The 15,843-nt window shown below is 38.4% G+C and overlaps 1 protein-coding gene, 1 long non-coding RNA gene and 1 other non-coding gene across 4 annotated transcripts in view; 1 reads left to right on the top strand and 2 right to left on the bottom strand.

The window, feature by feature from the left end:
* The window catches only part of LOC144588991 (uncharacterized), a 193,393-nt gene that overhangs the window by 158,905 nt on the left and 18,645 nt on the right, over window positions 1-15,843 (bottom strand). The gene's annotated exons all lie outside the window — the stretch shown is intronic.
* Window positions 1-15,843, top strand: part of DEF6 (DEF6 guanine nucleotide exchange factor) — a 59,122-nt gene that overhangs the window by 27,165 nt on the left and 16,114 nt on the right. Inside the window, exons 2-4 of one of the 2 annotated variants that reach the window (XM_078392702.1) lie at window positions 4,382-4,522; window positions 14,851-14,931; window positions 15,192-15,377. In XM_078392702.1, coding sequence (XP_078248828.1) covers window positions 14,881-14,931; window positions 15,192-15,377 — 237 coding nt within the window. In that variant the 5' untranslated portion in view covers window positions 4,382-4,522; window positions 14,851-14,880. The remainder of the gene's footprint in view (window positions 1-4,381; window positions 4,523-14,850; window positions 14,932-15,191; window positions 15,378-15,843) is intronic. The other variant, XM_020796297.3, reaches the window with a different exon arrangement.
* LOC140707257 (U1 spliceosomal RNA) lies at window positions 10,429-10,592 on the bottom strand. Its single transcript, XR_012087177.2, has one exon. It is a non-coding gene; the product is annotated as a U1 spliceosomal RNA (small nuclear RNA).

Raw genomic sequence — 15,843 nt, 5'->3', positions numbered from 1 at the left:
TTATGGTTAGTATTTTATGTTCTCATTATCTTGGATGATGCTTAGAGAATTCTGGTTATCAGCTGGTTAACAATCCTTTTAATAAGTGAAATAAAAATAAAGGAATATATGTGTGAATTAGCCTAGAATTGACAGGAAGAAGATGGAAGAAAATAATGTTGGAGGCTAGAAATAGCTGTGCATTCTATACACACACCACATGCATGCAACCGGTCAGATCTTGAAGGAAAGGAGTATGGAAAGACAGGCATCCACTTCATATGTAAGTTCAAAATGAGATAAAATCTTCCTCAAAACTTGATCCAAGGTTTTTCACCTCCTACAAATATATGAATACATATTTAACATTGGTCAAAAAATAACATGCAGTGGTGCCTCGACTTACGAATTTAATCCGTATTGGAATGGCATTCGTACATCGAAATATTAGTAAGTCGAGGCAAAATTTCCCATGAGAATGCATTGAAAACCATTTAATCCGTTACGGCTGTTTTTCATTATTATGTCAAGGCGCTGTTCGCAAGTACCGGCATTAGTTCCCATAAGAACTAATGCAAAGCCGGTTAATCTGTACTCTACCACTAGGGGGAATGGTAGGGGGAGAATTTTTTACATTTTTCTTTTGACCTAAGATGAACTTAGGTAAAAAAAAAAGGGCAGGAAAGTTTTTTTTCCATTCGTAAGTTGAAGCTCCACTCGCAAGCCGAAGCAAAATTTTGCGAATGGAGCCATCCGTAACTCAAAATGTTTGTAAGTAGAGATGTTTGTAAGTCGAGGTACCACTGTAGTATTCCTTCCCTCCTTGTCCAGGGACATTAACTGTCCCTTTTCCTGCTCTGTGTCAAACTGATCTAAGAAGGCATTTCGGTCAAAGAAACAGAACAATAGGAAAGGGTTCAAGTACTATGCTCCTCCCTCCCACTTGCTGTCCCATATTTGAGAAAAGTGGGGCATTTTCTGTAGTGCTGCCATTAGTTGTGACACAAAAGCAAAATCATATTAATTATACCCACAAGCGTAATGCAAACAGTATAACTTTTGGCAGTGAACTCTCCCAAGTTAAGTTAGTGTAGCCTTTATCTCTATGTGCTGAATAGCTTGGCCCAGAGCACAGCAATGTCTATGCTGACTTCTTGCAGCAGCTTGCTGCCATAAGTTATGCCATTTGTGTTACATCAGTGTAAAATGACAATAGGATTTTGGTGTATGTATTTCATATGTAGACACATGGCTGTCATGGAAGAGGTTTGGAATCACCTAAAGTTGTCCGATATTTTTCTCCAGAATTATTGCCAGTTACTGGTCATTTGTATAACTTGGGGACATGTAGACAGTGCTCAGAAGCATTCTGAGCCTAGAGGCTGAATAAAGTGTGATGTATAATATGACAGTACTGGTATGTAAATTTTACCTAATTACTAAATAAAAATGTGTTCTGTTTGTTCTGTTTTATGTTTAAAATATTGATTTCTTAATTTTGGGTTTAAAAGGGGGCATCTTATACATGGAAAAATATGTGTATGTCATGCCATTTGCTGTTAATATTGGGTTGTTGCTTTTTTTGGATTGGAGCTTTGATTTATTGCAGTAAATTTAATATTTTGTGATTTTTTTAAAATTTATATATTAGCTACTTTGATTTTTTCACCATAAACCCAATCATGGTATTAATTCATCATGAATTATGGCCCTCTTTGAGTTCTGTGGCTTCCAGCTAATTTGGAGGCCTCTGTTGCTCTTTCTTACCACAGTGTAGGAATACACTGCAGTAGTATATCAAAGGATATCTGCCAGGTGTTTGTCTAAATTTATCTTGAATGCCTCCAGTGTTGGACCACTCACCACCTCTCAATGGTTCCATTGCCATACAGTACTGCTCTGTTAGGACGTTTTCCTGATAGCCAACTGAAATCTGGCTTCCTGTAACTTGAGATCATTGTTGCATATCGTGCACTCTGGGATGACTGAAAAGAGATCCTGCCCTACCTCTATATGGCAGCCTTTCAAGTATTTGAAAAGTGCTATCATATCTCCCATCAGTCTTCTTTTCTCAATGCTAAACATGCCCAATTTTTTCAGCCTTTCCTCATAAGGCTTGGTTTCCAGCTGTCTCATCGGTCTTGTTGCCCTCCTCTAAACTTGTTCCAATTTGTTGGCATCCTTCGTGAAGTGGGCCTAGGGGCACCCCACTTGTTACCTACTCCCAGTTTGAAAAGGGTTGATTCTGTAGCCAACAACCTGACAGTTGTTGTATCCTGCCCACACCTAATTAAATTGCTAATCAGAATTATCATGGGACACTTTGTCAAAAGCTTTGCTGAAGTCAAGATAGACAATGTCTACAGCATTCCCTATGTCTATCAGGGAGGCTACCCCATCAAGCATTGAGAGCAGATTAGTCTGGCAGGATTTGTTCTTGACAAATCCAAGTTGGCTTCTAGTTATTACTGCTTTGTTTTCTGGGTGTTTGCATAGTGACTGCTTTATAATCTGTTCTAGACTTTTTATTAGGATTGATGTCAGGCTAACTGTTCTGTAGTTCCAGGTTCCTTTTTTCATATTTTTTGTAGATAGGGACAACATTAGCCCTCTTTCAATTGTCTGGCACCTCACCCATTATTATTTCAAGAAAATAATAAACAGGGCTTCTGAGAATTCTTCAGTCAGTTCCTTCAATAGTCTTGTTCATCCAGTCCTGGAGATCTGAATTTATTCAAGGTAATAAGGTATTCCTTAACTGTTTGTTCATCAATCTCCAGCTGCAATCCTGTCCCCTCCACCTGTACTTCACATTTGTCTTGATTCTCATGTGAAAAATTAAGGCCCTGGATGGCAGTAATTTTCCATCAAACATGAATGCATTCCTAGGGAATCTTCCTTCTATCTAAATTTAACCACCTAATCATCTTGGTTATTCAGAATATCCAACTTGCCTTTCTGCAAACAGTTTCCCCCAGTTGTACCAAATCAAGCTGGGGTCACCTGTGGCAAACAGTTTACCGATCTATTGCAGAAAAAATGTCTGCGACATGGCACATCAGTTCTAGAAATGCTCTTTAGTAGACAAAGGAGAGAATTCTATATTGTTAAAAATTATTTGCCCTCCAACAGCTGAGCACTCAATAACTACATTGTTCTGGTTGAGACGTGAAAGACGAACAGAGCGAGTTTCAGATGATGTTGGTTAATTACATAAGGGGAAGTTATGGCCAAAATCCTACTAAATTACATGACTATGTTAACATCAATCAAATAAGTAACGGGACAATTTGCCAGCAATTCTTCACACACTTCATAGTCCTCTAGTTGTGCAATGGAGCTTTCAACTGGTTGCCCAGTGGACTCACCCACAAGTCATGAAAACTATGCCATCATGAAAATGGTATTTTGCAGTAGTATTTTGGGCACTTGTTTGTTTTGTGTGGGTATATCTAGTGATAGGGATGGAGAAGCGGAACTAAGACATTCAGTGTAATAGGCTTCCCCTACTTCTCATATTTACCGTACATTTAAAGGTAAATTATTAGCAACTAAATTCCCTTTCATTGAATTACCATATTTTTCTTCCTGAAAAACTCCTATGCCAAAATGGCTGCATGACAGCTAGCATTTAGTAGCATATACTTTCTATAACAGATCTAGTGAATGTTGAATCTCTTGCTTGTAAGATGGCTGTTAAAAGCACAGGAGCCATGTTGGAGGGGGAAAAAACCATACACCTGGTGATGCACAGCTGCAGAACTGCTAAATAAAGCGGCACCTCCAGTCATCTTTTTTCTTGGAAATCAAAGGCATTAAAGCACTCCTGAATCAAGCACACTGACCAAAAAGTCTGTACAGTAGTCTGAAACATATTAGTTAACTTGATGGCAGTGCCTGCACTTCTGAGTAAATCCTTTTCTGGTTTTGGTTTGAGTAAAAAAAAAGTTTATACTGTATATATATTTACAAGAGTTTCGGGCTTTCTGTTAAGGTGTATGAGTTAAGAAGTCTGTATTCTGCAATTCCACTAAAATATATGATACTCTCTTTTTGCTGAAATATTGTATTATTTAAGCATGTCACATAGTACACTATATGTAAAGGCACAGCAAAATGTTATGTGTTATGAAAAGCCAGACATCTTTTATCAAATACTGTAGTTATTGGCAGTCAAGCTTTTTATTTGCATGTTTGATTTCTTCATGATTTAAATGAACTAAGGTACCGTTAACACTCGTACTGTATCTCCCAATCTACTCCAGTTCGGCTGAACTTTTCCTCACCTGACTCTCTGCTTTGGCAAACATAGCAAATATGTGACAGAAAACATAGCTGCCCTTGTTATTTCCTGTTTGGTCCTATGATGTTCTCAAAACTGGATTCTCTTTTACTCTCCCAGGTCCTCTCTCACAACCTATACACTGTGCTTGGTATCCCCCATGATCCTGTGGCACTGGAGGAACATTTTAAAGATGATGATGATGGTCCAGTATCAAGTCAGGGGTACATGCCATATCTCAATAAATATATCTTGGACAAGGTAAGCTTATTTTCCAGCACTTGGAAAGCTGCTTTTAAAAGTTATTAGTTATATAATGAATTACAAACTGTCCACTGCCTGAAGCTCCCTCCTATTAGATCAAGGGTGGCCAAACTATTGGCCGTCCAGAATTTCCTGAACTACAGTTCCATCAGTTTTAGTCAGCATATGTGATCATGAGAGATCATGGAAGTTGTAATCCAGTAACACTGTGAGGGCTGCATGTTTCTTACCCTTATATTAGACACTTGATATCAACTAAACATTCAGTTTTTGGTGGAATGTGAAACAGGTGTAACAGGTTTTTAAAGAGAACATTGTGGCCTACTGTTTGTGGGTTGTTGTTGGTGCTCTATTCTTTCTCACAGAAGAAATGCAGAAGTTGTTTAAAACATGGAATGACAGTGGTTGCAGAGGGATGGATATAAGAGATTCACTTGTGTGCTTGACAACTGAAGTAATAATACACATAATTATTTACAGTCTTCTCTATGGCCAATGAAACCATTAGGTCCAGATTGTAAAAATTCCCTGTTTCATCTCTGTTCAGCACGGTCAGAGCTGTGTTAACCCAGAGGTTTGCTGATCAAGTACAGTATAGCGCTTCACAGACTTTCTCTTTAAAGCAGTTGGGAATATAGAGCTGTTTCACCTCTTATTTCCACACATGTCTGTATGTGTAAAGCAGAGCATGGGAAAGTTCTTTTAGAGATGCTGTAACTCCTAGAATTGTCTGCCATGTGTGTTGGGGGATTCTAGGATTTTTAGTCCCCTAGCTCAAATTTCCCCCCAGTGTTTACTGCAGAGTGAATGTGAGGCAGTAAATAAATAGGATATCTGGATTTAGGCATTTCAGAGTATTCCATTAAATCCTACTTAGTGTCGAGAAAATGGGGCAGCCAGAGTAGCAGGCTTGCTTTCCGCTAGCAAGCGGCTGTGGAATGTGCAGTGCAAATCTCTCATAATGTCTAAAAAAAATTTGGCATGAACTATTGGAAGTCTGTGGTTTGCCAGTTTTCCTTTTTAAAACCTGTTGGGATATTTGTCAGGAAAAGAAGATATACAAACATTAAAAAATAGATTCATAGACCCTGGTTTTCTTTCTGGTTTTCAGTGTTTCAAAGGGATCCCTGTTCCCTTACAGTGGAATGCTAGGGGGCTGGTTTATCCAACCTTTTAGAAAACGTCTATGAGAGCTTCAGCCATTCCATTTATACTGAGAATATAAGTTGTGTGTGGCGTTTATTTTTATGCCCCAAAATAGCAGAGTGTGAAAACATTTGATATACAGTATGCAACTTTATTTCCTAAAGCTACTGGAGCAGAAAAGTATTCCTTGTAAAAGAAATCCAGCAGTGCTTGAATTCTAAGAGGTCCTCAGTTCACGGCCAAGTAGCAGATATGGCTTGCGCTGTAACTGCCAGTTCAAGAAAATTAGTTTAGTAATATATCACTAAGGTGATATATTACCTTCCTGAACCACGGGATTTCCGATCTTGAAATACAAAGAGCTTTTTATCTTTTTCCAAAATAAGCCTATTTTTAGCTTTCAGTTTTGAAGAAAGCTTTAGCAATGTGGGTCATAGTCTCTTTTAGGGAAAGTCCACAACTGAGGGAAAAACTAACATGCAGAATTTACCCAGGTTCAATCCCTGGTACTGACTTTTTGCTCTTGCTGCTTCTTACGTTTTCCCAGTAATTCCCATCCATTATTAACTTCCACTTTTAAAAATATGTTCCATAATTTTATGTAACTGAACAGGTGGGTGACACCATTAATTGTCACCTTCAGCTTACAACTGAAACCACTCAAACACATAATGAATAATCTACAACCCATTTTGAACAACAATACTAAACTCCCCAAAGCCTTGATTAGCCAGACTAATTAGACCAACCGTCTAATTTCAAACAACTATTGACACACAGCAGACTGCGTAGCATGGTTGCAGAGACTGAGACTAGACCGAGCTACAAACCTAGGTGCCAACTCTTCCTACTTTAGCAGATTTTCCTACTTGAGAAGTTGGTATGATCGTCCAGTTTCAGTTGAATGGCAATAAGCAGAGTTACAGCATCTATTTAGCTGAATACGGTCAGGCAGCATTCTGTGCTTCAGAGTCTTCAGTACATTTGGAAATGCTTATTGCATCAGTCCAAGGAAAGAAACTTACATTGTTTCTTTATAACTATTTGCTGTTATAATATCAGAACCAGGGGACATCCACTCTGAGTGTTGGGAGAGTGAGAAAACAGACAAAAGAAAATATTTATTTACCCAACGTGTGGTTAGTCTGTGGAACTCCTTGCCACAGGATGTGCTGAGGGCATCTGGCCTAGATGCCCTTAAAAGGGGATTGGACAGATACCTGGAGGAAAAGTCCATTGGAGGTTACAAGCCATGATGGGGATGTATAATCTCCAGGCTTAAAAGGAAGGTACTTCAAAATGCCAGATGCAGGGGAAATGTTATCAAGAGACAGATATCTAGTTGTCTCACGTGCTCCCAGAGGCATCTGGTGAGGCCACTGTGAGATACAGGAAGCTGGAATAGATGGGTCCTTAGCCTGATCCAGCAGGGCTCTTCTTATGTTCTTATATTCTTATGCTGTCAGTTAATAAATATGATACAGAAGGTCTCAGAGATGAATGATACAGGAAAATGAATCATGTTAATTTACCTAATCAATGGTAGATGGCACTCGCCAGTGTACTTGAGATATTTCTAGATCTTAAGCTACAACTTATCCAACAAAAGAGGATGTTTTGAATATACTGGGCACCACAACATCTTCTCAGGAAGCGTCTAATCACTTGGATGAGGAGAAAAGAAGAATGAAAATAATATTTGAAGGAAAATTGGGAAATGTTATTAAATATTTAGGGATTAATATTATCTGGAATTTACAAGATATAATTAAAATAAGTTTGGATAGATTGAAAAAGGAGATAACTGGATGGATAAGAGAATATAAGAAATTAAACATTTCCTGGTTTGGTGAAGTAGCACTATGTAAAAATGAAAATTATTTCTAAATTAAATTTTATATTTTGGATGCTTCCTATAAAGATTACAGAAAAACAACTGAAAGAATGGCAGACAATGATAAATTGTTATTGTAGTGGATATAAACAAGTGAGGATCAATAAAAATTATGGTATGTAACACAAAAAATAGAGGTCTTGGATTACCCAATTTAAAATTATATTACACAGCAAATCAGCTCAGACATATCCCAGATATTATTAAAAGTATTAAAAATTTAATTCGGACAGAAATAGAAATGCAGGGTAAGGAAGAAAAAATTGAAAGTATATTGTTTAAGGAAAATATTGGAAAAGAGATTTAAAAAATTAAAACCCTTTCCTTAAAAACATGTTAGAAAGCTGAAAAAGTTTAGGGGTATATTGAGCCCACCGATTTCTCCCTTATCCCAAGTTTTGGATTTAAAGAACTTTCCAGAAATTTTTTTTTTTTACAATTTTAAAAATATATTAACAGATAAAGGTATAAATAGGACAAAAGACTGGATGGAGAAGTTGAAAGATAAATGAAATGTAAAAGAGATTTTGGGAGGAGAGGAGATTTCATGGTTTGACATGCTCCAAATAGAAAGGTGGACAAGGGAATGGAAAAGTAAGGAAGGGAAAAGTAGAAAAATGACAAAATTTGAAGAGATTATTGAAAAAAGACTGAAATTAGAGGAAAAGACCAAAAGAAAGGGAACTGTAAGTCTATTTATTTATTTATTTATTTATTTATTTATTTATTTACTTACTTACTTACTTACTTACTTACTTACTTACTTACTTACTTACTTACTTACTTACTTATTTACTTATTTACTTATTTACTTATTTATTTACTTATTTGACTCCTATGCCGTCTGCATTCTGCAAGAGTCTCCAAGTGGCTTCCAACATCAATTAAAACAGTTTGGTTAAAAACCGACACTACAAACCAATACAGCCACATCCGTTCTACAAAAGCAAAAATAAAAACAATCTCGATCAACGTATAAATTATATTACTAAATTACTAATTCAGGCCGAACAGGATACACAAGGATTAAAAGCACAGTGGAAACATGATTTGGATAAAGAAGCAATAGGAGAAGAGTAGGATAAAATAATTATGAAGAATATGTCTGTAATAAAGGAAAATTGCTATAAGGTAATATGGAGGTAGTATTTAACACTGGCAAAACTGAATACAAGAAATAAAATTTTATCATCATTATTTTGGAGGTGTAAAAAAGAGAAGGGGACATATTTACATATGTGGTGGTTACGTGAAATAAGAAAGAATGGGAGCAATTTTTTAATGAAATAAGGGAAATAAATGGATTAAATATTCAAATGTCCCAGTTAATGGCCTTATTAAATATGGTCAAGGAGGATCAATTACTGAAAGAAAATAAGAATTTAATTGTAATAATGGTTACAGCAGCAAGGTTGATATTTGCAAGAAATTGGAAAAAAATGATTAATTTAGAGGAATGGTATAGAGAATTATGGGATATGGCAATTAATGATAAACTGACATGTTATATGAAAATAAGTTTATCAAAAATAATGATTTTAAGAAAACATGGAATGTATTTCTAGAATATGTATTTTGGAGAGGGAAGGGGTATACACTGGGGGAAGAAACAATTTTTGGAGAGAAAATTGATTGAATGAAATATTAAAATATTATTAATACTAGCCCTGAGAGTGAAGGTAGCACTGGTGTATTATGTAATTGTATTCTATTGTAGTGTTAGGTTTATGTTGTCTATGTTTGATGTTTATTTAATAAAAATAAAATAAGAAACCGTCTGAGCAAATCATCTAAATATTGGTGCGGTGAATCTCTTGTTGCATCTCATAGTGATATGGTATGGTCATGCCCAGCTGTAAGCTCATTTTGGAGAGGAGTTATTATTCACATTAATTTTGTACTGGACCAATTTTTGATCTTTATTGATGCTTATGTGCTTTTAAACTATATACCTACTACTTGGAGATTAACCATCAGCCAGTGTAGATGGCCTCTTTGCTTTTGTAATATGATAATTTTGTGTTTAGACCTACTATATCCCTATTTTAGCCACTATTTGTTTTGTTTCAGATAAAATTTAAAAAACTTTTAAAAAATCAAAATCTGCTCTGGCAGAACATTACATACCCCAACAATGTAACCCACCACACAAGGGGCTCATTTACTTGGTTCAGCTGTTAACATGATCTGTGTCCTCCTGTGGCAGCAAGGCCATTCTGTACTCTGCATAGGACAAAAAGAACAATCTCTCTGTAACAAAATTAATAGACATATATCTGATATCAGAAATGCCAACACACACAAAAACTGTTTCAGAACATTTAAATCTCCCTGGACGTTTTACAAATGAACTACAAGTGACTGTTGGAGAGAAAAATACAAGTGGTGCCTCGCAAGACGATTTTAATTCGTTCCGCGGAAATCGCTGCCTTGCGAGAACATCATTTTGCGAAATGCAGTTCCCCATAGGAATGCCCTGAAATCTATTTAATGCATTCCAATGGGGGGAAAAGCTGTCTTGCAAAAATTGTCGATAGAAAACATCTTGCGAAACACGGTTCCCCATAGGAATGCATTGTAATCTACTGTATTGGGGGAAAGCAATCCCCTCACCTGCATTGCCTTTGGAAATGCAGTGGGTCTCAGATGGCCTTCCCCCTCGTTCCCTCTCCAGCAGCAAAGGAAGAGGGTGAAAGGAGTCAAAGCAGCCCCCTGGCTCCTGATCATGGTGACTCCTTTTGCCCTGATCCTTTGCCACTGGGAAGAAAAAGAGGGAGAATGCAATACAAGGCATCAACAGGACTTGCTGCCTTTGCAATAGGTCCTGATGAAGGAAAAAGAGATCAAAAGGATTCTAGAAAGACCAGGGAAAACACAAATACAATCCCCCACTACCACAAATTATGCAATTGAGTTCCCCACATTTGGGGAAATCACAGGGATCAGCACATCGGAAGTGCAACGGATGAGCCTCACCCTGGGAAAACCACTTTCATGAGCATGATCTTTCCCCTGCAAGGTATGAGTTGGAGTGGATCCTGCACCTCCTGCCCCCTTTTGTGCCCTGCCCCCCCCAAGGCATGGTGATCTCCTGGCTGCACCTCCCACTCAGAACAGGGCTGCACAGCCCCAGTCCCACCAGAGGCCAAGAGAGTGCCTCAGTGTTTTGGGGTGTCCCGCAGGACCCCCCATCAGGTGCTAGGTGTTCCTCCCACAATCCTCTAGTGCACAGGTACTAGCATAAGGTATTAGCATAAATATTAGCAGCATAAAGTTACCCTAGCATAAAGTGGATCCAACATCAGAAATAATTACTTTAAACTAATTGAAAGCTTCCTATTCCTCCCTTTCAGATTCTGAGGCTCCCTGGGGTTCCCTTTTGCTTGTGTGAAGCCTTTGGGAGCCTTGGGGCAGGGCACAGAGAGAGAAGCCTTTAATAGTCAATAATGACCACTGAATTAGTATTTAAGGTGCCATAACATGTGCTCTACATGGGGAAGATGTTTGGAAACTTCAGCTGGTTCAAAATGCAGCTGCCAGACTGCTGCCTAGGACCAGTTACAAGAAGCATATAACTCCTTTCCTAAAATACACTGGCTACCAGTTCATTTCCGGGCACAATACAAAGTGCCGGTTATGCCCTATAAAGCCCTTAAGGTTTTAGTCAAGGATATCTGAAAGACTGTACAGTGGTGCCCCGCTAGACACCCCACATGACCTCGAAATCGCTTGATGATGACATTTTTGCAATCGTTATTGTGATCGCAAAACGATGGTTCCAATGGGGGAAATCCACATTATGTTGATTAGGAGCCTGTTTTTCCAGCTCTGCAAAATGGCTTTCCCTCCCTTCTCAAAATGGCTGGTTTCTGGTTCCGCAAAATGGCTTCCCTCCGCAAAATGGCTTCCCTCCCTTCTCAAAATGGCTGCTTTCCGGACGGAAGCTTCGCATGACAGTGATTTTTAACAGCTGATCGGCGGTTCTCTATGGGCAATCTTCACTGGACGATGAGGTATTTCCACCATTGGAACGCATTGACCGGTTTTCAATGCATTTCAATGGGGATTTTTTTTGTTTGACGACGATTTTGCTTAACAGCGATTTTGCTGGAACACATTATCATCGTCAAGCGGGGCACCACTGTATCTCCTAATATAAGTCTTACTGGCATTTAAGATCTTTGGAGGAGGCTCTTTTCTTGGTCTTATTTCCATCACAGGTGTGTTTGATGGGGACATGAGAGAGGGTCTTCTCTGTGACTGTTCACAGATTGTGGATTGCAAAGCAACAGGATTTCAGCCAATGAATTACAGTGGTACCTCGCTAGATGATGACCTCGCTAGATGACAAATCCGCATAACGATGAGGTTTTGTGATCGCTATAGCGATTTGCAAAACAGTGATTCCAATGGGCGATTTTCGCTGGATGATGATTTGGTCCGTGCTTCACGGACCGTTTATTTGCAAGATGACGATTTTTACAGATGATCGGCGGCTCTGCAAAATGGCTTCCCTATGGGCGATCTTCACAAAACAGGTGTTTTCCGGACAGAAGCTTCACAAGACAGCAATTTAAACAGCTCATCTGCGGTTCACAAAGCGGCTTTCCTATGGGGGATTTTCACTGGATGACAAGGTATTTTCCCCATTGGAATGCATTAAACAGGTTTCAATGCATTCCAATGGGGAAACGGTTTTCGCAAGACGATGATTTCGCTAAACAGCGATTTCAGTGGAACGGATTATCATTATCATGCGGGGCACCACTGTATATAAAATATAGCAACTACATCACATTTCAAAAGTAATGTTATGATTAAGGACCAATATTATAAAATCAATTAAAACACATTACTTTTCAAATATTTTAACAATAAATTATTTTAAAAAATAATTCTCCAGGCTCTGAATTACGTGTGTTTATGTTGTGCATCCCATTGTCTGTAATCAATACTTTCAGGAGTTTTCAGTCCCCATTTGCTAGATGGTGAACAGAGAACACAGAAGAGTCAACATGGATGGTGTTTTGCTTGGTAGGTAGACTTCCACTAAATATCAGATTTGCATCTTCAGTGGAAAGATGTCTGCCTTGGCTAGGGATGTTTCTTGTAGTGCAGGTTTGTTTGAGGTTTTAGAAAGCTTTGGTGTATCCTTACAATCTTTCCAAGTAAAAGACTTGCTACATAAGACTTTTAAGATGTAAGTAAAATTTACTACAGTCAGAGACCAGCACAGATATAGGCAAGACCTAATATATGATGCAAGTTTACTGTGGGCACAAGGAACTTGAGGCTTGAGGGGAGACATGCAGTCCTTCACCTCCAGAACATGGTATGTTCCAGCTAAGCGCTGTGCAGGGAACTTTAAATATTTCGATGCTTTGAAACAGTGGCCTGAGTCATGGGGCATGTGCTTGGTTCCTGGCTAGCTGCCAGTTCCTTCCCACTCCAAATGATCTGAATGCCAATTACATGCAGACAATGATGTAAGCAGTGCCCAGATTCTGTCCACAAGGATGAAGATGGCAGTTTGATGATTCTTATTGTCTCTGTGAGCCAGTTGCAGAATTGACATATCTGTCCAGTGTGTTGGTGGCACAATGGTCTTTTCCTAACCATTATAATAGTTTTTGTTGCTTCCTGTTTCATAATGAAATCATGAAATGGTATGTAGATAACAGCTGCTACAACAGGAAGTCCTAAGAATGAAAAAACCAACCAAACCTGCCCCTGTTTAAAGATCCAGAAGACTATTTGGTTCCATTTTCCTAGCTGCAAAGTACTTTTCCCGTTTTGTTGCTATTGCACTTGGGGAACAAACAAGCTGCTGCAGCATAACTGCTATCTCAAACATTCATTCAAATCTCACTTCAAAGATATTTTCGGTCAATGGAGTTAGGCAAACTGCCTGTTCTCTCACTGTGGAGCCATATTACACCAGCCTGTATCTACTGGGAAAAGGGAGATTTGAACTCCACCTGGTTCTGAAGGAAGGGGAGACAGCATGCCAAGGGCATCAGCCTTCCTGTCTCCCTCTTTACAGGGCCCAAAATGCAACAGCCTCAATGTAATCATTTTTGCTTCTGGTCTTCTTAATGTTCAGCTGCAGTCCTGCTTTTTCACTTTCACCAAGGAGTAATTCCATCTCGTCGTTTTCTGCCAATAATATGATATCATGTGCATATCATAAATTAGTGATGTTTCTCCATTTTTACTCCTCTTTCACCTGCATCAAAACCAAGTTTCTGCATGATATATTTTGTTTACAGACTGAACTGATAGGGAGATAAAATGTACCCTTTCACCTTTCTCTCACATCTTTTCCTCTTTTCTCTCATATTCTGTTCTAGCAGTAGCTTCGTGTCCAGAGTATAGGCTTTGCATCCGGATAATCAAATGTTGAGGCATATCCATTTTTAAATAACAGTCTGTAGCTTTTCCATAATGTATACGATCAAAGGCTTTGCTTTAGTTTATAAAGCATAAATTGACCTTCTTATGACATTCTTTCATATGCACAAACATATAGTTACAATATGCTCTCTAGTGCCTTTTCATTTTTTGAATCAAGGCTGAACATCACACATTTCTCACTCCATATAGGATAACATTCTTTGTTGCAACACATTGGAATTTAATGCAATGGTTTTAAAGTTACAGCAATCCATGGTGTCATCTTTATTAGAAACTGGAATGCATATTCAACTTTTTCCAGTCTGTGAGCCATTGTTTTCCCTATTTGTTGGCATATTTTTGTTACTGTATAATTTTGACAGATTCAGTCTCTATCGTGTGAAACACTTCTGTCAATACTGCATGTATTCCTGGTCCAAGCACTTCAGGACCAGTCTGACTTCACTTTCTCAAATTCCACTGGGGGGAAAAAACAGAAAAATCTCCAAATCATTATGGTCAGAGGTTGAGGCCAGGTTCTTTTGCTTAAAGTAGGTTGACGGGATTCCTCTTCATTCTCGCAGCCCTTCTGTAAAGTTCTTTAGTATACTATCTCAGTGTTACTCCCCCCAAAATATGGGAGAAGTCCATAATACAGATTTTACTTACAAAGATGGATTGCTATTAAATAACATATTTGAGGTGCTTTGAAACATGGAAATCACAAACCATCGTCACTTTTTATCTCTATCCTTACCTGGACATAAATCTCACCACCATGAAATAAATACAGGAGACATGTATTTTCTTTTCTACATCAGAACAAGTGAATTTTGATGCACAAAAACTTCATCTGAAATATAACTGATACAGTATTTTCCTTTTCTGATAGTTTTTCTGGTAAATTCTTTTGTGGCTCAGAATGATGAAGCAAGATTCTGCACTTCAACAATCTGTTTACAAGCTGACTGAGGTATTTCATAGGCAGATGTTCTGAAGTATATTCATATTAGCCCCACCCTCTTGATAAAACTCTCATTGTTTGCTCTGAAATGCATGGCTGCACCACCTAACATGAACAATACTTCAAGCAGCTCTGTTAATGATGGAACTTTTTGCAACCAATGTCTGTGCCTGGTTATTTATACAGCATTGTCTATGTAACAATCCCAGTGTTGCAGCAGCAGGGAGGAAACAGGGTAATGAGAATAATCCACGCTGCTTTGTTTGCAGGTAGAAGAAGGTGCTTTTGTGAAAGAGAGTTTTGATGAGCTTTGCTGGACGCTGACTGCAAAGAAGAATTACAAGCCAGACCGGAATGGGAACAGTGTTATATCCCATGATGATGCCTTCAAGCTTTGGTGTCTCTTTAATTTCTTATCTGAAGACAAGTACCCTCTTATTATGGTGCCAGATGAGGTATGATTGCTTTTAAATCATTTTAATTCCTGTTGTAATGCATTTTTCAATAAGGGATGAGTCATATCTGGCATGTTTTATATAGTTATTGGCTTAAATATGTGACTGTAATAACTGTGTGAAGCCTAATTATATGAGCATGATAAGCATCTGTGGCTGGCAGTCCCAGCTTTCTGTACACAGACTGGCAGATCCATACGATACAGCCTTTCACATAATCTGGTTCCACTGCTGAAAACTGCACCCTGTATTCCAATATCCAAGTATTCAAGTGCTGAATGACTACAGCTAGAAAACCCTTTCCTATATTTCAACACAGCTTGCCACTATTCGCCACTTGTAGTAACTACAGTTCAAATTTTTTCCTGAAGCCTACAGATACGTATTGTGTAGTTTCAGAGCTGTTCTTGCCATCATATGTTGAAGCCCTGATACATGTTAGGGCTCGATCACACCTGGCAAAAGA

The sequence above is a fragment of the Pogona vitticeps genome, chromosome 4, assembly GCF_051106095.1.
Source record: "Pogona vitticeps strain Pit_001003342236 chromosome 4, PviZW2.1, whole genome shotgun sequence".
Lineage (NCBI taxonomy): Eukaryota > Metazoa > Chordata > Lepidosauria > Squamata > Agamidae > Pogona > Pogona vitticeps.
Note: the sequence above shows the minus strand (reverse complement) of the source record. Positions and strands in the feature narration are given on the sequence as shown.